We start from the raw sequence: 27,139 nt of genomic DNA on the forward strand, positions 1-27,139 counted from the left end.
CCACCTGAGCTCTTTATTAGCCAACCTGGCCAGCCACCTGAAACTGAGCTTCTGGGGCCACTGCTTGCATTGAGCCCTGGCCCCTCATAACACAAGCAGTATTTCTGGAACTACCTAGACCTAAGTATGCCTGAACAACTTTTGGCAAAGTTTGACAGGTTGTAGCTGCAGAAGATCAACAGATAAAACCTATGAAACGTGTTTTGTGCCCTGATTCACCAGCTGCAACACATATAGAGAAGAGAATGGCATATACTGAGAGAGCCACCAGCTGGAGGTGCATAATCAGAAAAGTAAAGGTCATGTTTTCGTAACCAAGCCACACTCATGACTAAATGATAAATGAATAGGGACAGTCATATACTTAGGTCACAAGCAGGCATGTGTAACCTGTGGCTCATGAGATGCTGCTGGACTCCCAGCTCCAAGCAGCTTGGGCAATGGTCAGAGATGAAGCAGTTCTAGTCCAACAATATATGAGGAGCCACAAGGTTTCCATCCTTACTCTACAGCTTTTCCCTGCTGTGGGGAAGCAGGTAGCTCTTCATGGTGCACTTTTTTCCATTTTAAACAGAAAGAGGTCAAGGTTTATGCATTTGATAGGACCCCCTCCAAAAAAACACACAAAAAAAAACAACCCTTAGTCCCTTACTAAGCTTCATGCTTATAAATTCTCTACCTCCCACCCAAGGTTTGGGGATGATGTTCTCACCTAAGCAACAGAAGGATCTTAACTGAGACCAAGTACAAAGGACGCTTTCCTCACACCACTGTACTTGTGTCAAGTAGATCTAAACAAGCCAGGCCAATGAGGAACTCATTGATAAGCTGATCCTGGGTGCTTACCTTCTAAAGTAATTCATGCTCAAACTTTTCATCTTTGGTTATCATCTCCCCCTTTTTCCCCTCCAATGCAAGGTACTGTCACCAAGTATTCCACTTCTGGAATGTACTTTACTGACTTTACATCCTCCACCCATGCTTCAACAATAGAAATGTCAATGATACAAACAGGGCTTCTTCAAAGTAAGTGGGTGAAGCAGAGGCAGTAACAAGTGCTCTCTGTGTGGAAACTGCATAGAGCAAATTACTCAAGAATGGAAATAGATTAATGTATTACAAAATATTGCAGCAATCTAGGGAAGCAAGAGTTGGCCACAGTGGAAAAAAGCTTGAAGATAGCTCAGGTTCCCACTCTCCACTTCTTATTTCATTTTAAAGATGCTGCCTCTTCTAGGGCATCAGGTGCTTTGGGTTTCCAGAAGATATGATTCACACCCAGAAGCAGTATGGATGGTCTTCTGTATCTTCCATAAAGTTATCATCATGATGCAGCAAAGCAGAAGAGTGGTCAGAAGATGACAAACCAGCAAACTAAAACCAGAAGAGACAGTGTTAAATGAGTAGTCTAATAAAATGAGATTTCGTAGTTAACAAACCTTTTTTCCCATTTAAAGTTATTTTCCCCACCCCACCTGTCATTGAATTGCACATGAACATCTAGAACTCTACAGTTTATGTTTATTTATTTATTTTTAAACCACCAAGTTTATTTGTATTTTATCGGTGAAACAGAACAGCTGCACTTATTGGATAGGAAGAAGAAATGTAAATTCCACCTTAACTATAACTTCATATAAGTGTATCAGTCCATAAATGGTCATGTGGTCTAATCCATCCTTCCTTGAGAGTGCATGAAATAAAGCCAAACCATTTTCTCTTAAAAGTGTTTTTTCTTGTTACTCCTGCGTTCTCTCATTCTGTTAGTTAACTTGTCCATTAGGGCTAATTCCCACAGCTGTGCCAGTCACATTTCATACAAGTCCATGTTCAATGTCCTCCAGTTTTTAGCTGCTGTCATAAGCTGTATAGTAAGTTCTTTAAAAGGTAAGCCATCAGTTATAAGGCTATCAGGTGCTAAAGCTATTTGTTGTTTGGTTGTGAAAGACCAGTTCCCAAAAGGAGGACACTAAGGAGCCTATATATCATATGTGGAAAAAGGAGGCTGGCCACAGGTGCTGCAACAGGTAGCTGGGCAAGTTGCATCTATTAGTAGGGAAGAATACATGCACCACCAGTAAGTTAATTTGAGGGCCTATTTTAGTGAACTCTAGCGGAGGAGGAGCGATTGGAGAACATGTCCAATATTTTATTCCAAGAGATCTTGTCTATAGAGTCACCAATAATATCTCATTCCCAAAGGGTTTTCAATGGTAGTGAATATTTTGTACAGAACTGTGATAGAGTACTTGTAGTTTAAGGAAATTATGCTTTTCTCCAAGTCCTATGAATTATTTTTTTAATACAAGTCAAAATATTTTGTTCTTTTAACCAGTGCTTTTTTTCTAAAAAAATGTTTAGGGGTACTCTCATTTTCCTACTCATATTGAAATACTGCCCCTCAGTGAGGCCAAACTTAGATTCACAAAATGATTAGGGATATGCGTACCCCTGCGTCCCCCCAGGGGGGGAAAGCACTGCTTTTAACTATGGCAAAATAAAGTATTAAGGAGCACAACTGAATAATGTTAAATACCTGCCCATGCAAGACTTCTTTACAAAGTTTTTCCAGGGTCCCTTGGGCAAGAAGCCAGTCATTTGAAAGAGCAGGCAGAGGACCCACCAGCTCCTGCCTTGCAAGCAAACAGAATTTCATTCACACTGAACCAGGCAACAGATAGCATTAGATATCTTTAGATCCCAGACCAGGCATAAGGAACCTGTGTACAATTCTCCAACTTGAACCATGGTTGATAAGAAGTAACATTTAGAGGCCTAGAAGTCCCACGTTGTCCTGGACGCCAAGGATGAAATCTCCCCGCTATGATAACCATACTGAAAAAGAAGTGTATGGCTTCTCTCTTCATCACTGATGGTAACTGAACTCAAATGACTAAATTCTTCTTCGCCACATACACCTCTGGGGAGATTACCAACTGCCAGAATATAGGCAATGATTGAAATCCACTAAAATATAAAGTTGGCTACATCTTTCTCACTTCTATACCACAGCAGTATTTCTCCCTCTTATCAGTGCACATGTGACCACCACCACATAGGCATTCACACAACAGTGTACAAAAATACTCCCAGACTTTGATAAGCCCAAGAGCCATTTGCTCTCAGCAAGGAGCACAAGAGCTGTGTTGACAATTAACCCTGTCTCCATGGTGATAAGGAATACCAGGGAGAGAGCCTACATAGACTAGGCCCGCAATTCCTGAAGAGTGTGTTAAGATTGCTTTATAAATGGGTCACGGGGCTGCTGGCAGTGAATGCTCCACAATGAAAAGGGAGTTACTTTCTAATATGGAACCAAGGTTCAACAGGAGTATGTCAAAGAATGAATTCCATTAGCAAGTTCTCTAGAGCAAAAGATTTGGGCAGGGAAAACTGGACACACATGTCCATATTTCATCTCCAAAAGCTTCTTCCCCCAGATTATCCAGGAATAGCTAAGAGAAACTAGCAAATACTTCCCTGTCCAGTTCCTGCGAACTCAAGTCCAGGCGGGTCCCAGCCATGCAGTGCCCGTCGCCACAGTTTGATCTGCATGTCCCAGGAGCGGCGACTGTACTTCTTATATTTATTTGGAGTTCTTGGGTGAACACCTGGCTGCCGAGCGGCCCTAGAACAAAGCATGAACACTTGTTAGGTTCTACCGTTTAAGACCACATTAAGCCCTCACCCCCAAAAAAGTGGTAACCTTTCCCAATGGTTCATCAGGAGCAGATGCCAAAGTGAATGTCTCAAATGCCAGTCCCTTGAAGTAGGCTTAGAGAACAGTTGCCAGCCACCGTTTGGAAAGGAAAGCTGTGAACTCCAAGCCCGTGCTACGTGAAGATAAAGACTTGGTAGATAAACAACTAGCTTTGCTCACTTGGGCACCTGCTGAACAAAGCACTGGTAACCAATGGTGTTTTTCCCATAGTCTATCTGCTTCTGCCTCCTTTGCAAGACAGCCACATCTGTCTCCACGCCAGACCTGCTGAGAGAAGAGATGTAATGCTAAATGCAAATTCTTCATCAGTAATAAACAGTATTAGAACACATGAGGTGAATGAGTTGATGTAGTTAAGAATGCCGTATTTTCAGCATATCCAAATAAACATTTTTTGAGGAATCAAAGCAAATTTTGTGTTTTTATTTAAACTGAAAAATTAGCAGCAGCAAATAAGCGAAAGCTAACTATATGGGATGCTACTGATTAGTAAGAAAAGATAAAGAACAGTGCCTATGAGAAAGTGGTGCAGAGATTGACAGAGGTCTCAGATGACATTTTGAAATTATCACAAGAGGTTCTTGGGTCTTGTTTCTCAATGGCAGCTCAACATAGGGAAAATTGGTTTTAAATGAGTGCACATCGTAGGGAAAGTGGAAGCTTTATAAAGTAGAATTATTACAAAGAATATGATATAAGGTAGAAATTATTAGATGGTTAGGGGAACAAAGATGTATATATGTCAATATGAAATTAATATGAACTAGGAAATAAAATAATAATAAAATAATTAAAATAATAATTTATTATTTATACCCCCTCATCTGGCTGGGTTTCCCCAGTCACTCTGGGCAGCTCCCAACAGAACATTAAAAACACAATAAAAGTTCAAAGATTAAAAACTTCCCTAAACAGGGCTGCTTTCAGATGTCTTCTAAAAGTCAAAGAAATCAGGATACAAATGTGAACAAAACAGAATGTGAACAACATGTAAACTGTATCAATGGATGTACATATAGGTATAAGTTTGTAGTAAGTGTGTTTATGACATATAAGCCCCCGCACCCCCAAATAAAAGCACTACAGTCCTACTAAAACTTACCTGGATTCTGGTCTGGATTCTGTTGTCCTTTCTGGGCTGGTGCCTACACACACACTCACCATTTCAACAGGAAAGACCTGGGATGAAGGCCTGTTCCAATAAAATGAGAGGCAATATCCAATGGTAGTCATACTTGGAGTAGGCCCACTGAAAGTTACTTAAATCTATTTACTTAAGTGGGTCTCCTTCAAATATGACTTCACTGTTTATCATCTGTTTTGATTACAGAGCATGAAAAATAGGCTAGAGCCAGCTATGGCAAGATCCCACAACCCCCAATCTACCATGGTCACTACTGAAAGGTATTCACAGGTTAAAACATGCCTCTGAAAATCAGTAGGATCTTTTATTCAGTAAAGTAAAGTGTACCTTTAAGTAGTTACTGCCATCTGAAGCCACAGAAGCAGCCTAAAGGGTACACTTTTTCAACTAAGAGGTGCATAACAGGATGTATCAATGTACAAATAGCATTTATTTATTGGAAATGGAGCCGACGCATCAGGATCCCTTTAATAAATGGTTTCTGCAACAGGTTTCTGTCTCCAGGAACTAATGGTTGAAACTCAGTAGCAAGGCAGCCATACAATTTTCAGACTCAGTTCAAGATCAGAACCACACACTATGGAGAAAGCCCATAAACTTTGAAATCAATCTTAATGTTGTGCCAGTTGAAAGCTGGACAGCATGGGCTTTAAATTTCCAATTCATAATGTGGGACATTAAGTTAGAGGTGAAGGAAAGTTAGCATTTTTATTGTTCCATTTTGTGTACAATATGCTAGCCTGCAATAATCACCTGATATCACCCATGCTATGTCTGACATTCTTCATGCCAAACTAAAAATACGTAAACCAATGCTCATTCCAATATACTCCATTTTGTTTCTCCCCAACCTTCCCATTTTAACATTTTCCAAGTGTCTGAGCAATCTCTTGGCTACTCTCCCCAGAGCATGCATAACTAAACCTCAAGTTTTGTGTGCAGCTACCTGAATCATGCAATATTAGCGTTATACATTCCCTAAACCAAACACTGCCTGCCAGTCTGAGGAATCCAGGTGCTACATATTATTACAACATCTTCTATACTAGCGGTTCCCAAACTCACCACCAAGACCACCTGAAAATTACTGAGGTTCTTGGAAGACCACTTAATTATTTTGTAGGAATTGCAGTGCACTGTGCTAGATACTGTGTAACTTTTAATCATATTTTTACAGACATACCACCTGAAAGAGGCTCACAGACCACCTGTGGACCACAGTTAGGGAATGCTTGTTCTATGCAACCTTGTGGCCTTGAATGAGGAGAGAAGGGAAATGTTTTATTAATAATATGGATTCATTTATACCTCAAGACCACAGGTTCCCTCACATTTCACCCTGTTTATGACATACCGTAGCTATCCCACCTTTCCTCATGGGAATCAAGGTGCATTTCTCAGTTTTCTTCACACATACACTTTAAAAAATCACAACAGTAACCCTATAAAATAAACTAGGTCAAAAGACAGTGACTGGCTGTCCATAATTAGAGGGGGTGCAAGTTGCTGCCAGCTTCATACCCTAGTTCATGTATTATATACAAGGTAGTCTCCTTACTGTGTTTATTTCCAGCTCAGCAGTCATGAATTGCTCCCAGAAGGAACCTGTTCACTATTGTAATGAGTAAACCCATGACCATGAATGACAAAAAAAATAAAAATAATAAGGCATAACACAAAAGTCTTGGACAGTTTTCAATGCCTTGGAAAACATTAACTATTTTATTCTTTGTTAAGTATCTTATACTTCTCATAGTGATACTCATTCAAGGGAATGTGGTCCCCAATGGTCCCTCACATTCCTTGCCAGAGACCAACACTTATCTTTTGGAGCACCAGGCAAAATTTTAAAAAACTGAGGCATTTTAACTGATTTAATTTAAACAAATCTTAAATGCTTAAGCAAATGGAGTCAGTATCTGCTGCTTTTATCTTTGTTTCATTTGTATTTAAATACTTTAATATGACCACTAGAGGCTGAAAAAGGTTTCTGGTTCATTCCCTTCAATATTACATTCATCCTGCTCTCAAGCTCCATTCTAAAGCATCAGACATTGGCTGAGATCAAACAATTAACCCTCTTCAAAGACATTTGTTACTGATTTGTATCACAAACTGGTGCCTTCATTACACCAGAATTCCCAACTGATTTCCTTTGTGAATCATAATCCACGTAACTAATGAATTGACTCTTATTATTTGGAAAAAGTTTATTCATTGCTGCTAATAAGGTATATCTTACTTCATCCCATCTCCCACTGAATTGTTACCTACCTGTTTCTTTGAAACACAGGTGACATCCCAGCAGCAAGTGCCCCATGATTGAAAACCAATGACCCATAGTACAGAGAACTGAGGGCAGATTAAAAGACAGTAATTTGTTATAAATATTCTACAGACGAGACTATTACCAATCCCAAAGACCTCCCAGAGGGGAGCAACAGATCTTAGCCTATACGGATATTCTAGCTAACGAGAGTGGACTGAAAACTGTTTCCAGGCACTTACGCTCTTATCAGTTCTCATCTAATTCATAACACGCAAACAGCAAAACCCCTGCAGCATGAAACCACACTTACAGAGCAAAGCAAAACATAACACGTTTGCATAAGAGGTTTTTGGTTATCCCCATTTGGCCTTTCCATACGAGTTCAGAAAATAGGAGGATCAGAGCTGTTACAGTTAGTCCCAACACAAAATAAAACTGAGCCCGGGAAATGAGGGGCGGGAGACAAATTGACATGGTGCCGAGCCTAGTTTTTTTTAGTGACTGGTCAGCTAAATTTAGAACAATATTTTTAAAAATGTTGTGCTACAAGGAAACCATTCATTTATTCCGTGGCTCTGCAGCACTCTTCCTACCAGCTTTGGTAACCAATACTCGGGTGGAAAGAAAGAGAACAGAACGAAGCAGCCAACAAACAGCAGCTTCCTTCTCGTTACATTTCAGGAGGAAGAAAATGAGCTTCGCTTTCCACCCACTCCAGAAATCCAGGAACAAGCACCTGTCGCTCACGGGAGCCCACCCATCACCCACAGCACTCCCAAGGTGCATGACTCAAATGGAACAGCAGCGTGTCTGTCAGGTGCAGAGCAGAATCTTCCCGGGATTTAAATCTCCCTCCAGTAGCTCAGAAGGGCGGGGCTTGCAGCACAGTCCTGACCTATCGCGTGGTAGTGGGGGCGGGCCCTCCTTAAGCGATTGGCTGCACGAAAAGCACAAAGGAAGGCGGAAAGCCGCTGCGGAACAATAACAAGCGTGGTAAGCAAAGCCCCGCCTACCACCACTACGCTCTCCCAATAGGTGCTCCGGGGCCTCTTTGACGCCCGTGGCTACGTTGACCAATTGAAAAGCTGTTCAAGCCGTAGCTAGGGCTCCTCTTCCTCCGCGCTTCGGTGGTTGGTTGACGAAGAAGACGGCGTTTGGGATTGGCTGGCTGCTCGGGCGGCAGGTTTAAGTTCCCAGACTGTTGTCCGCTTTCGAGCCTGTCCCGGGAAGGGCTGGGCGAGCGGCGCAGTTGCGTCGATGGGCAGCAGGTGGGTTTGGGGGAACGGGAGCGGGGCGGTGGGATGAGCTCTGCTCGGAGTGGCGGTCCTCGAGGGGACGGAGAGATTCCCTTGGTGGGGAGCAGTCGAGGCTCTATCTGCCTAGGGCTGCAGGTTGTGGCTGCCCTTGTACTGTATGTTTGCAGTATGGGGTCAAGGGAGTCTGGAGGAGAGCAGAGCCGGATTTAGGTTTGATGAGGTCCTAAGCTACTGAAGGTAATGGGGCCCTTTTTATGTCCATCTGTCCTTTGTCAACAGCAAATTGTCGCTGTTTTTTTGTGTTGAATATATGCTATTATGGTAATTTATGGACCTAAAGCCATTTGCACATGACAAAATATGTATTTTATCAACATATTTGTTGAACTGAAATACAATTAAGAAGTATATTAATAGTGAAATAATGATTAAGCTCTAACTTAAAATGATTTTTTATTCATAACAAACTTAATAATTCAAACACATTGGCATTTGGCAATAACAAAAGTTCCTTTAGAAACACAGTTTACAAAGACTCATAATCTAGTCTCTAGAAACATGCTATAACATGAAATAATAGCAAACCAGTGATATTTTAGGGAGCAGGCTAGCAGGCGGGGCCCATTACTTACATCATAGGAGCCTACACAACACAAAACACTGTTACTGTATTTAGGTTTTATTTGTTTCTTATATTTTGGAAATATACATCCAGGTTTTTTCCCTTTAATTTTTTTGGGGGCCCCCAAGAGAGTGGGGCCCTAAGCTTTAGCTTGTTTAGTTTATACGTAGATCCGGCACTGCAGGAAAGAGTCTTCAGACAACCTGAAGAAATGCAGCTTTGTGAGGGATTAAACTTCCATGGACAGACGGGTGCAGGAAACTAGCAGATATTCCTACATGCGTGGGGCCGGGGGAGGGGGAGGTCGCTTGGTGACAAACTGCAACAGGAACACACGGCTGGTGATAATTTACCAACAGCAACATGCTTTCCTCCGCAAACCCATAAGGTTGATTCAAACCATGTATGACAGAATTGGCTTTAATCATAAATTGCCAGAATTTGACTTTTGCTTAGCTTTGGAAATGGAAGATGTGTACAGTGGTACCCCGGGTTACATACGCTTCAGGTTACAGACTCTGCTAACCCAGAAATATTACCTCAGGTTAAGAACTTTGCTTCAGGATGAGAACAGAAATGGGTTTCGGCGGCGCAGCAGCAGCAGGAGGCCCCATTAGCTAAAGTGGTGCTTCAGGTTAAGAACAGTTTCAGGTTAAGAACGGACCTCCGGAACAAATTAAGTACTTAACCCAAGGTACCACTGTATATTCATGGGTTTATAATCTTTTAATTTTATAACCCCTCAATTTGCATGAGGGTTCTGTTCCAGGGTTCGCTCCCAAAGCCAAAATTGTGTATTGTCAAAACACATTGAGTGCAATGGCAAGTGGGATTGCCAAAGGCTTTTTCTGGATGCCTACCTCCATTCTACTCCCTCCTTATTTTATTTTTTAAAAAATTGCCAAATGCATAAAGCTGAATGCACACAAGTTAAATGTGCATAAATTGCAGGCTTACTATGTATTTTATTTTAATCTTATTGCTACCAGTTTTGAGTGGTTCTTTTGAACCTCAAGTTTGTTTTATGTATGTTTTAATAATTTCAGTGATAACTGTACTGTTTATACTGCAGTTTTTGTGTTTATGCTGAAAGATAATCTGGTTATAATAAAAAGCAGGATATAAATAGTAATTGTTGTTCTCCACAGGCAGCAGCTCAGTGGATTCTGTGTCAAACCATGTCTGAGAACTTTGCCCCCATAGAGGCTGATGCTTCTCATTTGTGTCTTGGGTTCCGATCCAGATGCAGGATGATTATGTTCCAGGATGCTGAGTTCTCACTACCCTTTACTCCAGAGGCACCTCTTACCCCAATCTCTAGCCTAACTCAGGGTTTCAGGACCTTTAGCACATTAACTGGGTAAGTTTCTCTTTTCAGAATAGTGAAATGAGGTAGAAAACATTGCATTTTCCCAATTTCCTTAATTTAGCAGCATAATGAGTGGATACAATATGGTTCAAGTTAGGTAGTTTCAAATGTGTAATTAATTTTTCAGTTGACTATGCATGCACATATACCGTATTTTTCGCTCTATAACACGCACCCGACCATAACATGCACGTAGTTTTTAGAGGAGGAAAATCCGTAGGCATGCCACCCGTAGGCATTCCCTCCATAACACGCACAGACATTCCCCCTTTTTAGGAGGAAAAAAGTGAGTGCTATGGTGCAAAAAATACGGTAACTTACACACTATCGCTATCCAAACACAATGCAGTCACAGGAAATCATTCTTTAGGTGAGTGTTTGCACAATGAGTCAACAATTTCCATTAATTCCTATGGGAAAATGTGTTCCCAACCACAGAATTTTGAATCCTAAATGACAAAAACTCTGAAACCTTGCAAAAGGCAAACAAGGAAGGAAAAACGCTTTGTTTGTCCAATCTCTTCTCCCACTATTGTCTCTGGCAAAATGGCCAGTGGGGACCAGCAAAACACAAGGCTTGTTTAAGGCTTTATTTGTTTACAGTACTACACACTGGTCTGACTGTTTGGAAATCTGAATCTGCAGTATGTGTAGTAAGGTTTGAGTATTAACATGAACATAAGTGAATTTTTGTATAGCGGGACCTGCATTTATTATTGTAAGACGGGTTTGAAAAGGAGAGGGCTAAATCAGCTAAAATTTAATGGCCTTGGCAAGTATGTCATTTGTTAGGGAAATAACAGGTAAATAGGCTACAGCCCAAACAACTATGATTATTTGAAAGCTGTGGTAAAGGCTCTTGAACATAAAAACAAATGTCAATTTTCATCTCTAGTACTTTGGGTGACTGTCTTTTTCATGGATACTGGTAAAATAATTTTTGAGAACTGACAGCATAACCATATTGCATTTGACCTAGTTTGTATTTAGTGCTGAGCAGCATACATTGTGATTTTTTCCCCTTCCATAATTAAATCTGGCTTGTGCTAATTAGTCAAATTTTCTTTCATTATCTATAAATTATTTGCATTGAAACATGCTATTTTGCTCTGTACATGAAAAGTACAAATGGTGGCAATGACATACTGGCAATGTGGAGAAAATTCATCCAATGCACTTGTTCTGTTAGTGCAACAGAACACGCCCCCCCCTTCTGCTCCACACCATCCCCAAATTTGCTTTGGAGGTTTGGGTGGGGGACCTGGACCAGATTTAGGGGGCATATGAGGAAAGAAAGAGGGGAAGTTCCATTGAGTGTTGACAGAATGAGTGCACTGAATATCACCCAAAATATTCATAGCAAAGCAATAGTATATAAAATCACAGGTGATAGCCACTTCTAAAAAAAAAAGTGGATGCAATTAATCAAAACACAGCAGCTAATTCTAAAGCAGATCATAATAAAAATTAGATCAAAAAGCAGATCATAATAAAAACAACTTAAGTGTTCTCTAAATGGTGTCCCTATGGCAGTGATGTAGTGCTGGAGCCAGACTGCAGCTGCAAACTTAATCCAGTTACCTGGAATTAAGCCTCAATGAGTTCAATAGGACTTACTTTTGAGTAGACATGGTTAAGCTCCTGTTGGAAGTTGGCAAATGGGGCTTAAGGTAGTCAGTGAGTCTTAAATGTATCTCACTTAATCTAAATCCTAATCTGACTTCAGTCCTTAGTAATTATTTCTCTGGTGCAGCATTCTAAGGTGGTCGTCATCCCCTGATTATGTATAGTAGAAGCTGATAAAATGGCAGCTGAATGCAATTTGTCTACTAATTGTGATTACTGTCTTAGAAGAGAAGCACACAGACCAGAAAACACTCACAAACTTTATATTTCAATCAGAAATTCAGTCTTTTATGTCCTGTATTAATTTGTATAAGATGTGTGTGTTTCTCCCAAGCATTCCTGTTACTTTGTTCATGCAGGGATACACCAAGACGCTGCCTAGATCTGTCCAATCTCAGCAATGGTGAAGAGGAAACTGCCTTCAACTTCAGCCAGTCCCCAGGTACATTGGAAACTGGTAATAGTTGTTGCCAGCAGCACAATTCTCTGCATGCTGCTGCTTGTCTTTATTCCTGTAGCTCTGTTCAAATGGCTAATGTGTTAGGGCATTTATACAGGCTGCCCAATGACAACATTCTCTGAATGGCTCACTAAAATAAAATAACCATAAGAAATGCAGCATAAAATTGTCAGCAAACCAAGCCCCCGCAGATAATTTGATTACATGTTAACATGCCAGGCAACTTGTGGAAACAAGTGCCCTGGACTCTCCCACTGCCATTCTATTAGAACCCTGGGAAAGCTCTCTTCCCAAGCCGCACCCCTCATTGTGTGCTTCCAGTAGGCTTTTGTGATTTGTTTTCTGGTTAGTCTAGGGCAGGGGTCCCAAACTGGTCTGTTGTCCACCAGTGGTTCACAAGCTTCATTTGGGCGGTCTGTGGCATGATTGCAATAAATATTAATATTGGTTTTTAGTTGTATTTTCATTGCTTCTTTTATTTCTTATGTTGTATTTTATTGTATTCCAATTTTAATTATATGGAATGCAAATTGTAATACAATAAAATACAATACACTAAATAAAATAAGCAATTAAAAATGCAATTAAAAGTCAGCATCTAGCACAGCTGTTACAATTGCTACAAAAGGAAGAAAAATAAATTAAGTGGTCTGGCAAGACCTTTGACAATTTTCAAGTGGTCCACGGGGGGAAAGTTTGGGAACCAGTGGTTAAGCCATTTTTACAGAAGAACAACTTCTGGCTTTTATCTTGTCACTTACATTTCAAGCCTCAATCTTTTCTGGTCCTTTGCTGATTTTTCTTTATTCTTTTACAGGTCAGAAGGGTTCAATGGGACTCCAGAATAAGCTGTAAGTTATGCCATCACATTCTTATAGCATATTAGTATTAGCCCCCCCCCCCCATTTGTGTTTAAAATGTTGATCTGCTTTCAAAGCTGAGAATAATGGGGGATAAAGCCGAAAATGACAGGAGGAGAGAGGGAAGATTCTTTCCCAATTAGGCGGTTTACTTTTTTGAGCCCTGAGTGCTAGAAATCTGTGAACCTGAGCAAAGCACAGACATATTTGGGTTCTTTGGCAGCAAGTACGTTTTATAAAAAGGTAAAGGACCTCTGACAGTTAAGTCCAGTCACGAATGTCTCTGGGGTTGCAGCACTCATCTCGCTTTACTGGCCGAGGGAGCCGACGTTTGTCTGCAGACAGTTTTTCCAGGCCATGTGGCCAGCATGACTAAGCCGCTTATGACGAAACCAGAGCAGCTCACGGAAACGCCGTTACCTTCCTGCCGGAGTGGTACCTATTTATCTACTTGCACTTTGATGTGCTTTTGAACTGCTAGGTTGGCAGGAGCAGGGACCGAGCAACGGGAGCTCACCCCATCGCGGGAATTCGAACCACCGACCTTCCGATCGGCAAGCCCTAGGCTCAATAGTTTAGACCACCGTGCCACCCACATCCCTAGTATGTTTTATAGCTTACCACTATTGTCTTTTTCTAGGGTTTGCCAAAGTATATTTAGAAAACTGTAGAGATGCTTGCGGAGGCTTTTGTGCTTTTGTTCTTTTTATTTTTTTTAATATAGTTTTTCTACCAAACAGTCTGGCAGGCCCTAGAGTCCTTTCTTCTCACTTTCCTTAAGACAACTTATTTGTTCATTGCTGAAGAAGATGCATTGGAAATGCCTTGTAAACTGGGGAACAGCTTGCTACTAATTTGCATGGTTTAGTTGCATATGACGTAACTTTCATGCCTGGTGGACACAGGTAGAACAGATGTGCCTGATTCACCATCTGGGTCTACCAGGCAAATTGAGTTGCCAAAGCTCTTGATATTTGCAGTCCCAAACATTCATATCAATAGTTTGACCCAAGCTGTAGTGAAATACAAGCCAGACCTTTTCAGCCTTAGATGGATTTATTTACAATATAGATGAAGTACTGTAGCTGGATTCATTTACATGATTAGAATGTGGGTTTTTATCAGTAGAGGGAAAGGGTGCATTACCCTCTGAATGTCTGTCTCTCTGTGTTGGAAAATTCTAACCCAAATGCAGGTGGAGAGTGGTTGGTCCATTGCTTAATTTTCATGCACCCACATCAGTAAGTCCCTGTCCCTGAGCTGAGGGTGCTGAATCTATAAGATGCTGGTCCAACTGATGATCTTTTGCCCATCAGGATTCATAAGCAAAATGGCTGTACAAAGGACTTACACTGCTTTTTCTTTTGTACACCAGCGTTCTTAAGATTTGGTCTTTGCTAGGTTAGTTTATTGTGAGAATAAAGAGAACGTTGGGGTTTAGTTTTGTGTGTCATCTGAAAGTTGACCCCAGATGTTGGAAATATGAAAAGTGAGTGGGTAGCATGAATTTAACACCAAGTTTATAAAATATGGAACTGTCCTGTGAATAAACCAGGAGGTGAACTCTAAAGTGATTTCCAGGAAGGCCAGGAGACCTTGCCTCAATTCTTCAGACTGAAAAATTGGCTGAAATCTCCTCCTGCTGGACAAGTGTTACCATCCTAGTGGACTTCTAGGAAGTGTATGCAAGGCAGATTGGGATTGACAGATTGACCACTCTTTTTCAATGAGAAGGCTTTCTGACTAGTTGTTTCTTTCTCCCAGCAGACTTTCAGGGAGGCAGTGTTCACAATTGCTCCAGGTGAGTGTTTCCTGTCTGGTGAGGTGGAATTCATTCACCTCTTAGTAATATTCTGCTGCCAGAGAACTGTGAGTCAGAGGTCTTGGGGCCCCAGTTCTAAGATTCACAACCAACATTAATTTACTGAAAATGTGTTTCTCTGCATGGTCTTCCAGTCCCGGGTACTGTGTAGCACACCGGACACTCCGAGCTGCTTCCGACACATTAGCAGGGTGATCAGCAGTCCTTCCATGAACAAAGAGAATGTGAGTATTTATTTATTTTTGCAGCAAGCTGGGGTTTCCAGCCATATTAGTAAGCTGCAGGCCAGGTTTTCAGGCAGGCAGAAGTCTTTGCTTACCAAAGCTAGGCCCTTCTTTTCACTTCATGGTGATAATACTTAGCTTAACTTCCCTGAAACTTCCCCAGGTTCTTGATTCCAGAGAGTTCTCAACTCTAAAAGCCACCTCCTTTCCTTATCTCCTTCCAGGAGGGTAGCCCTTTTAAGCGCCCAGGGTGGAGCATGCCCAAATCCCTGCTGTTCTGGAAAAAACCACGAGATGCACAGCAGACCTATGCTACTATGCTGGTAAGTTAATACTGCTTACTTGCTGTTCAAATAGAACTAGGTTTGGACCTTTTCAGCTATGTGTGGGTATAGATATTAAGTAGTAGTCAGACCTACCACTTATCAGTATGCCAACACTATAATTTGATTTACTGATACATGGGAATCCATGCATTGCGGGTTTACATATTTTTTCTCCTCTACAAAAATCATTGTTCATTGGGAGTGTTAGTCTAACAGAGTACTCCACTTAAATGTCCAGTTCAGGCCAGTCTTTCAGGCTTCACGATGCAGGGAACTTCTCCATTGGACATGAATGGGGATAAAGCATTTGGTTAGGGAACTCAGAATTAATCTCCCAGCAGCAAGGCATGTAATGGTGATGGATGCTGGCCTCCATATGCTGGTCATTTTTAGGTGCCAGCTATCATTGTGGGGTGCATCGTTTGTCCCTTCTTACAAGGGAGGTGTGGCTCACCAAGGGAATCAGTTTATGTGCAATTATATATATGGTTACATTTTGAATTGCCAAAACTAGCAAATAGCACGTGCACTTACAGGAATATTCAAGTATCGAGACAAAAAGGCATACCAACAGAACAAGTGCTTTCATCTCAACAGTTAAGGACAATCAAATATTTCCTAGTACAGAAAACTAATATAAAACCCAAATTACCCAACCACAGATATATAAAAGTTCTAGGGGAAAGATATATATACACACACATATATCATGCCGGAGAAGCAGTAGGTGCCAGCTGTGAGCTTCTTCTCTTGACAGGAAGCAGGTGATCTAGAGGAGTATGAGATGAAAGATCTTGGCAGCCCAATTTCTGCAGTGACACCACCAGGAATGCCAGAGTCCTTGGGTGGCTTTCCAGAACTCTGCCCTGAACAGGAAGAGACTGAGGTGAGACAAATGTGATATGTTCACTCCATTATTGGCATTTGTGAAAAGCAAGAAATCTTAGAAGATGGAAAAGTAGATCTTACCAGTTATGATTCTCAGGGCTACCAGAACACAGTGGTCTTGGATCTGTTCCTACTACAAAGCTGCCAATGTGGTTGGAGAGAGAGCTTAGAGCCTTTTGAGAAGTGTGGTTTGGTAATGGCTAAATCATGGACTTGTGTATTATTGCACTGAAACATCATGAAGCAGTAGAAGACTTGTAGGTATTTTGCTCAAAAGTATATGTTTAAGTGTCCCAACACCTGTAATAGTAAAGCGTTCACAATGGGCACTGAATTTTTTCACACTGTTGCCATAGCTGTGCTGAGCAGCTTCTGTATTTCACCCGCTACCCTAAAGATGATCTAGTCTTGATTTCAGCATCGTGACTTCTGAAAACCTAGATGCAATTCAGTTTATTTTCCATCCATTGTCATTTCCGCAAGAGTCATCCAACCGTCTGCAGTAAATGGTTAAGAGTAGGAAAATGATGAAATACGAAAGTTCCTTGTGAGATCTCAACAGGGATATTTGATCCAAGTGCAGTAGTTTTTATATGGAGGAAGGCTCAAAACATCACACAGTGGTTTCATACATTATGCTTAATGGGAGTTATAGGCAAGGTTGTCAAAAATAGGTTCTGATTATTTGTCCCATTTTTGTTCTATCATACCAGAATTACACTCCTTGTCCACCCCTAAAACTCAAGGTTCCCTTATTCTATCTACTATTATTGGTCATCTGTCCCCAAAGCTGAACCACCATATGCATTTATTCCTCCCTGTGGCAAGCTTGTATGTAAAGCTTTCGGGCATCTGTAGTACTAATAAGCTGTTTTTTTCTGTACAAAAACACCATGTCAGTTGAATTACGGGGAGGGTCATGTTGTTTCTTCCTATGGGCAGAGGAAACAGTTTTAAGTTCTCCTGTCTTCATACTGTGAAATACTGCTTGGGTTCTGCATTCTTCTTTTATGTTTCTCTTAGAAGCCACTTTCTGGGCATCTCTCCAGCATGGCGATTTTGCTCTCGGGACCACTTCTTACTCAGGACATCAGTGTCAGTGAGGCAAGTAGCATATAGCAAACCTAGCCTTCCTTGGTTGCCTATGGCAAGTAAGATTCAGACTAGAGAGAACCCTGAAAATGTAATTAGAAACTGCATCAGGGTTTATTAAACAATTTCTTAATGTTTAATCTTAGGCTGAATAGGTAATCCAGGATGCAGCACATAGAGAGCAGAGGTTTAGCCCTCCTCTCCAAGCTGTGATGTTCCTTCAGATGAAGTTAGAGATGGGGAACCTCCAGCCTGCATGCTTAATCAGGCCTGCCAGGCCAAATTAGCCAAGTCACACCTATCTGCCAACCACCTGATGTCATAATTGTCATGCGTGTGAAGGAAAGACTTAAGCACGTTGCAGAGTCCCCCAAAATAGACCAGAGGCAATTGTACTTCATCCAGCAGAGCTTTGCTGCTACTGAAGGAAAATGAGCATAATGGTCACAAATCCAATACAGTGGTGCCTCGCAAGACAAAATTAATTCGTTCCGCAAGTTTTTTCTTCTTGCGAGTTTTTCGTCTTGCGAAGCATGGTTTCCCATGGGAATGCATTGAAAATCAATTAATGCGTTCCTATGGAGACCACCTTCAGACCAGGTCCGGGGACAGTCTGTCCCCGGACCTCTTCTGAAGGCTGGCGGGGGGAGAAGGACTTTTCTCCCCACCGCCAGCCTTCAGAACAGCTTTCTGAAGGCTGGCGGTGGGAAGAAAAGCCCTTCTCCCGCCGCCAGCCTTCAGAAGAGTTCCCCCAGGGCTGCCTAGGCTGCGGATAGCAGCCTGCTGCCCCGTGCGAGGGGCGCTCTGAAGCAGAGCGCCCCTCATGTGGGGCAGCAGGCTGCTATCCGCAGCTTGGAGAGCCCTGCAGGGAAGTCCTGCAGGGCTCCCCAAGCTGCAAATGTCTGCCCCGCGTGAGGGGCGCTCTGAAGCAGAGCGCCCCTCGCGCGGGGCAGCAGGCTGCTATCCGCAGCCTAGGCAGCCCTGGGGGAACTCTTCTGAAGGCTGGCGGTGGGAGAAGGGCTTTTCTTCCCACCGCCAGCCTTCAGAACAGCCTTCTGAATGTTGGCGGTGGGGAGGAAAACCTTCCTCCCACCGCAAGTCTTCAAGACAGGTCCGGGAACAGAGGAGAAGCGCTGCGCGCCTTCCCCTCTGTTCCCGGACCTGTCCTGAAGGCTTGCGGTGGGAGGAGGGCTTTCCTCCCCACCGCCAACATTCAGAATGCTGTTCTGAATGTTGCCGGTGGGGAGGAAAAACCCTCCTCCCACCGCAAGCCCCGGGAACAGAGGAGAAGCGCTGCGCGCCTTCTCCTCTGTTCCCGGACCTCCCACCGCAAGCCTTCAGGACAGGTCCGGGAACAGAGGAGAAGGCGCGCTGCGCTTCCCCGCTGTCCCCGGAGATTTCCCTATGGGCTTTCGTCTTGCAAAGCAAGCCCATAGGGAAATTCGTCTTGCGAAGCCGCTAAAAAATCGGAAAACCCTTTCGTCTTGCGGGTTTTTCGTTTAGCGAGGCATTCGTCTTGCGGGGTACCACTGTACATTCAGGATTGACACAGTTCATCAGAAATCCAGTTGCAGCAGACTTAACTTAAACTTAATAATAACTTATACCAAACTTATCCATGTACAAGACAAGGTTTTTTTACTAAAAATGTTAAAAGGGGGGTAGTCTTATACACAGGGGCAATCTTTCCCATTTTCTTAATTTTGAGTCCCCCAAAATAGGTGTGACTTGGCTAATTTGTCTTATACACAGGGGCATGTTATACGTGGAAAAATACGGTAATAAGACTAAACTTAACACTATATACAGAACACCACACCAAAACAAAGAGGTAGAAAGTAAGTGAAACCCAGGCTCCTTCTGGCCTGACTATTATAGTCAGCATGAACTTGACAGAAAGTTAATAGAACCAGTTTAAACCAGCTGTACTCAGCTTTTCAGAAGAAATAACCCAAACAAGAACCTTCTCTCACACAGAGAAGAAACCTTCCAGAACCCTCTTGAACTAAGCAGAACAGGAAAGATCTCTACACATCAGATCAATACTTTCTGACAATACAAACTGACAATAATGGCACAAGGTGTGCACAGGTAAAAAGATAGGTGCTTTGAAGTTGCCCCAAACAGCTGACCTTTGTGCTTTAGAATGTTGTATCACCTGACATCATTGTGGCATCAGGTGGAGTCCTACTTGTCAAATTTGGGCCCAGGGGTGGGAATAGGGGAAATAAGAATCTGCTCTTTCAGCTCCCCATCCCTGATCTTTCTAGTAATTACCGAAAATTAAAATTCTGATGATGAGGCTGGTGCTGCTCCCCATCAGCCTTTTTGGTAGGAGCCCTGAAACTTTGTCAATGAAGCAAGGGAGTTCCCCACTGCTCCCCAACTTTCATCGCTGCCTATGTGCCACTCTGAGCAGGTCTCTGTGAACAAGACTCGACTCTTCCGATCCCCATCACTGCCAGAGGAACTGAACAGCCCCGTGCTGAAGAAGGCAGCAAAGAGCCAAGATGAAGACGAAGCACCCATCAAGGTGAAACAGAAGCACAGCCCAACCCAAGAGGAGCCAGATGGGGTAAGATCCTGCTTGGTTCAAGTATGAGTTCCTGGGTCTAAGTAGTGACAGCAGAATGGCAGTCCCATGTGCTGTATCAACAGGTAGCTATCGGGGCATAGCTGCTGTCATGAGAGCATACCTGATGATGCAGATAATAAGCCCATCTAGTCCAGCATTCTCCTCTTGCAGTGGTCCACCAGATGCCAGGGAGGCGGGGTGTCACACGCAGGACCTGAGTGTTGCAACACCTTCCCCACTTGCTTTCCCCAGCAACCAGTTATTTCTTTGTTCCTTGAGGCAGCATATAGCCATCATAACTTAGCGGCCCATCAGACCGCTGTTTAGTTGTGGATGTATGCAGCAAAGTGTTTCTGATTCATAGTGCATTTGAAATGGATTTGTACTGAGCCATCCAAACATCATCCCGTTTTCTCAGTTGTTTTGCGATGCTTCCCCAACATACCTGCGTCATTGCAGCCACACTTCAACTCTGCCCATTCCATTGTTCGTGTTCCGGCTACCCGTAATTGCCAGCTGTGCAAATTAGTCATGCCATGACGCCATGCCACTACACTTTCATTTCAACACCTTTTCAGTTTTTATATACGGGCTGCGATTGCTGTGCTAAATGTTTTGCTCATTTCCATTAAAAAGAAAACACCCACAGGAATGCCAATTTTGGGCGTTGACAGGAGGGATAGGAGAGTGGCTACGTCACAAAGGAGCAGATGCATTTTGGCACATTGCCAGGGCACTTTTGTGCGATAGTACATTAACAGCAAGAGTGAAAGGATGAACTGTAACATTTGTAGTGTAAAAAGTTATGGGGTTTTAGCTGGAAACTTGAGGATGTGCACTGATGGCAGCCAAGGCAGTATCAGCAGAACTTTTGCGTGCGCAAATGGTATTGAAAGTTTGATTGCATACAATTGTCCTGATAGCATCATGAGCACAAACCATGGTGCATGCACAGTACAGTGGTACCTTGGGTTACATACACTTCAGGTTACATATGCTTCAGGTTACAGACTCCGCTAACCCAGAAATAGTGCTTCAGGTTAAGAACAGAAATTGGGCTCCGGCGGCGCAGCAGCAGCAGGAGGCCCCATTAGCTAAAGTGGTGCTTCAGGTTAAGAACTGTTTCAGGTTAAGTACAGACCTCCGGAACGAATTAAGTACTTAACCTGAGGTACCACTGTAGAAAGGATGCCTAGACGGAGCCCTAGAAGCCATTGATAGCCATGAATTTCTCCACAACCCTTTTAAAGTCATCCAAATTGGAGGCCATCACTCTGTCTTGTGGTAGCATATAATTTCTACTATCACACTTGTGTGAACAGAGAGAAACTAGCAAGTAGGTAGCTGGGCAGGGATTCATTTGCTTACATGTTGCCGATGACTGCCTGCTTTGTTTATATAGGTAATGCATTTGAAGAAGGCAGCCTCCCTTTCTGACATGGAGATTGTCAGAGCACTGGATCAAGACCACAGCTTCAGGCAGCTGATTGGAGATTTCTCCTGTGTAGGTTTCTTCAACCTTTGTGGGGCAGGGAGGCTGGCTTTTGTCTTTCACTCTCCAATGATGCTGAATACCTTGATTGTTGACCGATGCTGGGAGATGCAAGCTTTCTACATATTTAAACTGCCTGTTGATAGTTTATCCTCTTTTGGGGGCAAAGCAGGGCACGCACAGAGTTACACAGACTTGGGGTGTATATTGATATACCACACACACACGCCTGATTTTGTGATCTAGCTGTAAGACCACTTGCATGTTTTGGGTGGGGTTCCAACTAATAATGCATTTCTATAAGCAGCTCCCTGCATGAGTCAAGAAGATCTTAACCAGACTGGTACTTATATGCGTGAGAATTGTATTGGGGTAGTTCAAGGGTGGGGAACTTTTCCGGCTCTTGTGGCCCCACCCTGTGCACCAACTTTGATAGATGGGGTGGGCGAATCTACCTGTAAGTCACAAGGCATAACTGATGCCACATGACTGACATATGGGTTGCCCTGCCCATGTGTCAAAATGCCTTTCAGTTCCTACAATCCCATCAAAACGTCAGCAGCTATCTTTAAAAGGGTGGGAGAAACAGTTCTTCATGTTAAACTGTTCTGTACTAATTAATGAGAATTGAATGTTATAGTACAATATGGCCTAGATGCCACTGTGCCGTTCATTCCCTCAAGTCTTGTTTTACCAATTGTTGTAGCACAGAATCAGATAAGATTTTGTTCACAATCCGGAGACTAAGGCAGGGATCAGCAAACTTTTTCAGCAGGGGGCCAGTCCACTGTCCCTCAGACCTTGTGGGGGGGGGGCGGACTATATTTTGAAAAATAATAATGAATGAATTCCTATGGCCCACAAATAACCCAGAGATGCATTTTAAATAAAAGGACACATTCTACTAATGTAAAAGCATGCTGATTCCCCGACCATCCGCGGGCCGGATTTAGAAGGCGATTGGGCCGGATCCAGCCCTTGGGCCTTAGTTTGCCTACCCATGCTCTAAGGACGTGGTTCCCAATGTGGGGCACACGCCCCACAGGGGGGCAATTTGATTTTTATGGGGGGCAATTGGAAAATGAGTTATTAACAGTTAATGGCCTTTTAAGCTTCCTCCACGTGAATAGGAGTTCTCTTTTTTAATAATGAGAATTATATGTCACCGGGGGGGGGGGGGGAGAATCAGGATTTTAGAGATGTTTAGGTGGGGCATGGCCAAAATAAAGTTAGGAACCACTGCTCTAAGGCATTGCGCTCAAGATTTTTTATTCTTAATTGCAGGGAAGCTTTAGAATATGGGGACTGTCTGCTGAAAGTTCTGAATGGGTTATCCCATTTGTCTCTTGCTGCATCATCCTGATTCATTTTACAAACAGGAGTGCAACATCACTCCTCAGAAAAGGTGTTTGCATATTACCCAAAAAGCCTATTTGCAACCCCTCAGCGTTGCCAGAATAGCTGTCCTTCGTTACGTCTTTAACTAGTTGCTGGAACGTTACTTGCACCTAAGCTGAATATAGCTCTGGTGCTTAAGAGTTAAACAGCAGTACTGTACATTTCTCCAATGCAAAAGTGGAATAAAATGCCATTAATCATACTATCAAGAAACCAACTGGAAAATGAAAAGAACAAAAATAATCTCCCTTCATTCACAATCTGCTGTGTTTTGCTCTTTACAAGGTTGTATAGGGCCACACTCCAGGCATCTTCCCTATGTTGTTATCCCTTTGTGGCATCACCCATGTTAATCTGCCCCTGACAATTCCAATAAAATGTATACTTCCCCCCAATTTGTGTAATTCTGCCAACAGGGTATGAGTTTTCAGACTATAAAAGATTTTTCTTGTAGAACTCTCAACGCTGGCTTGTAATCTTGCAGAAAATGCAGCCTAGCAAATAAAGATCAATCAGGTGGTTACGTTGCTTTTCAGAGCAGAAGGAGTGCTTTTGAACCAGGAATCAGATGATACATTCAGTGCTTGCAGCCCAATTGTCTGCATGTTTTCTAAGAAGTAGGTCTGATTATGGAGTTCACTGGGGCTTCGTTCCAATTAAGTGCACTTAGGATCACAGCTTTGGTTTTAGAATTTACCTTGCTGAGGCTTAGGAGATCTGGGGGGGTTGGGAGCTATTGCAAAGCCTGAAGTGGAATGTGGCTGCATTGTCTCTAGGTGTATTCACTGCCAACAGTAGCAGGAAGGCATCAGGACCTGAAATACATCACTTCAGAGACCGTGAGCAATCACCTCTTCTGTTATCTGTGTGCGTCTGTGTCTTTGGCCCTTTGGTTTCCTCCACATCAGCTGAATTTTGGCTCCTTGACCCACACTTGGTTCTATAAAAATCCCAGAAGGTACTTGGGGGGTGGGGATATAGCTGTCCTTCCCACCCCAATACAGATTTGTGTTTTGTGCACTAACTGAAGGACCCCAGCTTTACCTCAGTCTACCTTTAGTGTTACCTGCTAGAGCTATCCTTCACCTTAGGATATAATAGGTAACCATGTAATGACAGGGAAGAAATAGTAGAGCTTGTGGTTTTGTTTACTTCATTTTTAGCCCATCTTCCTTCCCAGGAGCTCAAGGTGGTGGTAGAGATGATTCTTCCCCCATTTCTAGCTGCATTTTATCCTGACAACCTCCCTGTGATGTAGGTAAGGCTTGAGAGACAGCGACGAGATGAACTTGGGTCTTGTTCTGCTATTCTTTTAGATGGCTGCTCTGCTCCAAGGCCAATTCCAAAGCCTTATAGATAAATTCTGCATTATTGACTGTCGCTACCCCTATGAATATGATGGGGGACATATCAAGGTGAGAGAATCATGTGCTTAATTAAGGGTGGTGATTGGTTTTGTGGGCTGCATGATGGGATGGCCTTACCTCAGTGGCAAGGCATGTGCAAAATGTCACGGTTAAATCCCCCACACCTCCAGGTGGGGCTTCTGCATATCAATGCTAAACAACCACGACCAGCTGATGTTGATACCTTATACCTCATTCTGAGAATTTGTTTTCTATTTCTAACTATAGGGGGCTCTGAATATCCCCAGGGAAGATGATCTATTTGAGGCCTTCCTGAGGAAGCCTCTTCTCTCATCAACGCCTCAGAAGCGACTCATCCTTGTTTTCCACTGTGAATATTCCTCAGAGAGGGGCCCAAAGATGTGAGTGTGGGTCTCGGTGAGGCAACTCTTGGGAGCAGGATAAACAGGTGGGGTTTTGGAGGTCCTTTGCTTGATATGGTAGCTTTTGTCTTGCCTTTCTGCTTACTCTTCCTGCCTTGCTGTTACTTGAAGGTGTCGCTATCTGAGGGAAGAAGACAGAGCCATGAATGAGTATCCTGCACTGCACTATCCTGAACTGTATGTCCTTCAGGGTGGCTATAAGGACTTCTTCGTAGAATACAAGGTAACAGCCAAGACTTTGACTTCATAATCTTACCATGCAGGAACATCTCATTCCAAGATTTGGGTTCTCCTAGCAAATGGAAAAAATGATGTCTTGTCAACCCTCTTGTGCATGTTTTGAGGGACAAGAAAACAATAACTAAAAACAAATCCTAAAAAGATCAGTATAAAATGTCTCTATAATGCATCAGATTGAATTCCAACAGCTGAGATAGAAAGAAGCAATCAAGAATCAATTATTGCTCATTTAAAAAGCTCAGGCAAATGAAATACTTGTAATCAGGCACAAAAAGTTAGGTAACATATGCACCAGACTAACAACCCGGGCAAGGGTGTTGCACAGTTGTGGTGCCACCTCAGTGAAGGTCCTGTCTCCACTCTTCTACATCTGAAAGAGGAACATCAGTGGAAGATCACCTTAATAAGCTTAACAAATATGGGCACAGTCAGTCCTTTGGATTCCTTGATCCAAACATAGATCTCTATAGGTATAAACCAGCACTTTGAATTACAACTGAAAGCACATGGTAAGCCAGTGAAAAAGTGTGTAAAACTGGTGAGTAATGTTCCAGTTGACTAGAACCCCATTGACAATGTAGCTGCAGTATTTTGGACCAGTTGAAGTTCATTGTTTGCTCAATTTGTATACTGCTCTTCATCTGAAGATCCCAGGGCGGTTCACAACAGGAAAATACAAAATGAGAATACAAAGTAGTCTTCAATGCATTTGTCATAGCCTTGTTTGGAACTCAAAAATTATAGTTCCCATGTTTGTGTTGTGGGCAGACTGTCAGGGCTTTCTCTTACTAGATGCTGGTCAGCAGGTTGGTAAAAAAAATCTCCCTATTATGATTATGCCTGGTCTCATCACAGAGGATGTAGGTGGGTAAACTGTTGTTGTTGAGTGATGTGCAGGAATCCTGGAATTCTGTGCTTAAAGCAGCTTAGGGAAATCTATATTGCACACATTTAAATCATGGGGCAGGAATGCACTAGATCTGAAGGAATGTTAAACTAGAACCCGGTCGACTCAACCTAAGCTCCTTGAAGGAGGCCTGAGACATAGGTGTAATATGTTTCTTGTGTAGAACTTGAAATCCTTTGATGTGACATAAGAAATTAGATGGGGAAAGGATGCGTTTCCTCTAGGGAACAATGTTGAGCAGCTAATTGTACATAGAAGCAGGAGAATATGGAAGGGAAAGGTAACCATATAAGATTCAGAATCTGCTTGAGTCCCATCCAGACCCTTTCTTGGTTTCTCATCCTTTAACTGAAAAAGTCTATAAGACTTCAGTTTTCCTCCTCCTATGTGCCAAAGAGCTGGAAATGCACTGTTTGGGGTTTCTTAAGCTTGATATGTTTGTGATGAATTCAGTGGGTCTTTGGCTTTAAAAGAAAAGCTCCAGACCTTGCATTCTGCTGCGTCTCCCTTCCCCTTAGGAGCTGTGTGAGCCCCAGAGCTACTGCCCCATGCGCCACCAGGACTTCAAGGCAGAGATGCTGAAGTTCCGCACCAGAAGCAAGACATGGGCAGGAGAGCGGAGGTGGAGGGGTCAAGTTGCGCGTCTCATGAAGCCGTGAGGACAAAGGCAGTCTTGGAGAAGGGATTCTGCTCTAAGAGGACTCTTCCCTGGCAAAGGGATAACCTGAGGTCTCTATAATTGACTGCGCCACACGGAGGCTCAGAAAGCGGGGAAGCCAGCACTTAGGAGTGCATGTCAGTTGCTGCAATAAGGAGAGCTCAGAAGTGTTAGGGAAGCGTCATTTGTGTTTCCACAAGTTTTCATTTGGGAAGGAGCTCAGTGTGAACTGGCACTTAAGCGTCTGGTTTTAATGGTAGAATAAACTGTACTGGAACATAATGCCTGTTACTCTTTTGCATATGCATTTCTTCCTGTGCAGTGTAGTGGGTAAATATAACATCTCCTAGATTTATTTTTTATTTATTGAATTTATATACCGCCCTATACCCGGAGGTCTC

The 27,139-nt window shown here is 42.8% G+C and overlaps 2 protein-coding genes across 5 annotated transcripts; one reads left to right on the forward strand and one right to left on the reverse strand.

Annotated features, from left to right (window-relative positions):
• Nucleotides 1-1,098: 1,098 nt before the first annotated feature.
• On the reverse strand, nucleotides 1,099-8,103 carry LOC310757944 (oocyte-specific histone RNA stem-loop-binding protein 2-like). 4 transcript variants are annotated; one of them, XM_083603681.1, is made up of 6 exons: nucleotides 7,871-8,103; nucleotides 7,140-7,217; nucleotides 4,824-4,913; nucleotides 3,881-3,985; nucleotides 2,537-3,628; nucleotides 1,099-1,374 (listed from the first exon to the last, which is right to left on the reverse strand). In XM_083603681.1, exons 1-5 carry the CDS (start codon nucleotides 7,918-7,920, stop codon nucleotides 3,466-3,468), a joined length of 486 nt encoding a protein of 161 aa, XP_083459807.1. In that variant the 5' UTR covers nucleotides 7,921-8,103; the 3' UTR covers nucleotides 1,099-1,374; nucleotides 2,537-3,465. The 4 variants fall into 4 exon arrangements, with proteins under 4 accessions (XP_083459807.1, XP_083459806.1, XP_083459805.1 ...); XM_083603680.1 differs by having other exon boundaries at nucleotides 2,541-3,628; nucleotides 3,881-3,988; XM_083603679.1 differs by having other exon boundaries at nucleotides 3,881-3,988.
• Nucleotides 8,104-8,305: 202 nt separating this feature from the next.
• Nucleotides 8,306-27,020, forward strand: CDC25C (cell division cycle 25C). Its single transcript, XM_083603665.1, has 16 exons — nucleotides 8,306-8,402; nucleotides 10,256-10,372; nucleotides 12,367-12,449; nucleotides 13,285-13,318; nucleotides 15,095-15,128; nucleotides 15,284-15,373; nucleotides 15,598-15,696; nucleotides 16,457-16,585; nucleotides 17,611-17,691; nucleotides 20,099-20,254; nucleotides 21,657-21,758; nucleotides 23,921-23,983; nucleotides 24,461-24,559; nucleotides 24,779-24,912; nucleotides 25,045-25,156; nucleotides 26,599-27,020. Exons 1-16 carry the CDS (start codon nucleotides 8,392-8,394, stop codon nucleotides 26,737-26,739), a joined length of 1,485 nt encoding a protein of 494 aa, XP_083459791.1. The 5' UTR covers nucleotides 8,306-8,391; the 3' UTR covers nucleotides 26,740-27,020.
• Nucleotides 27,021-27,139: the final 119 nt, after the last annotated feature.

This window comes from Podarcis filfolensis (assembly GCF_964270895.1).
Source record: "Podarcis filfolensis genome assembly, chromosome: 2".
Classification (NCBI taxonomy): domain Eukaryota; kingdom Metazoa; phylum Chordata; class Lepidosauria; order Squamata; family Lacertidae; genus Podarcis; species Podarcis filfolensis.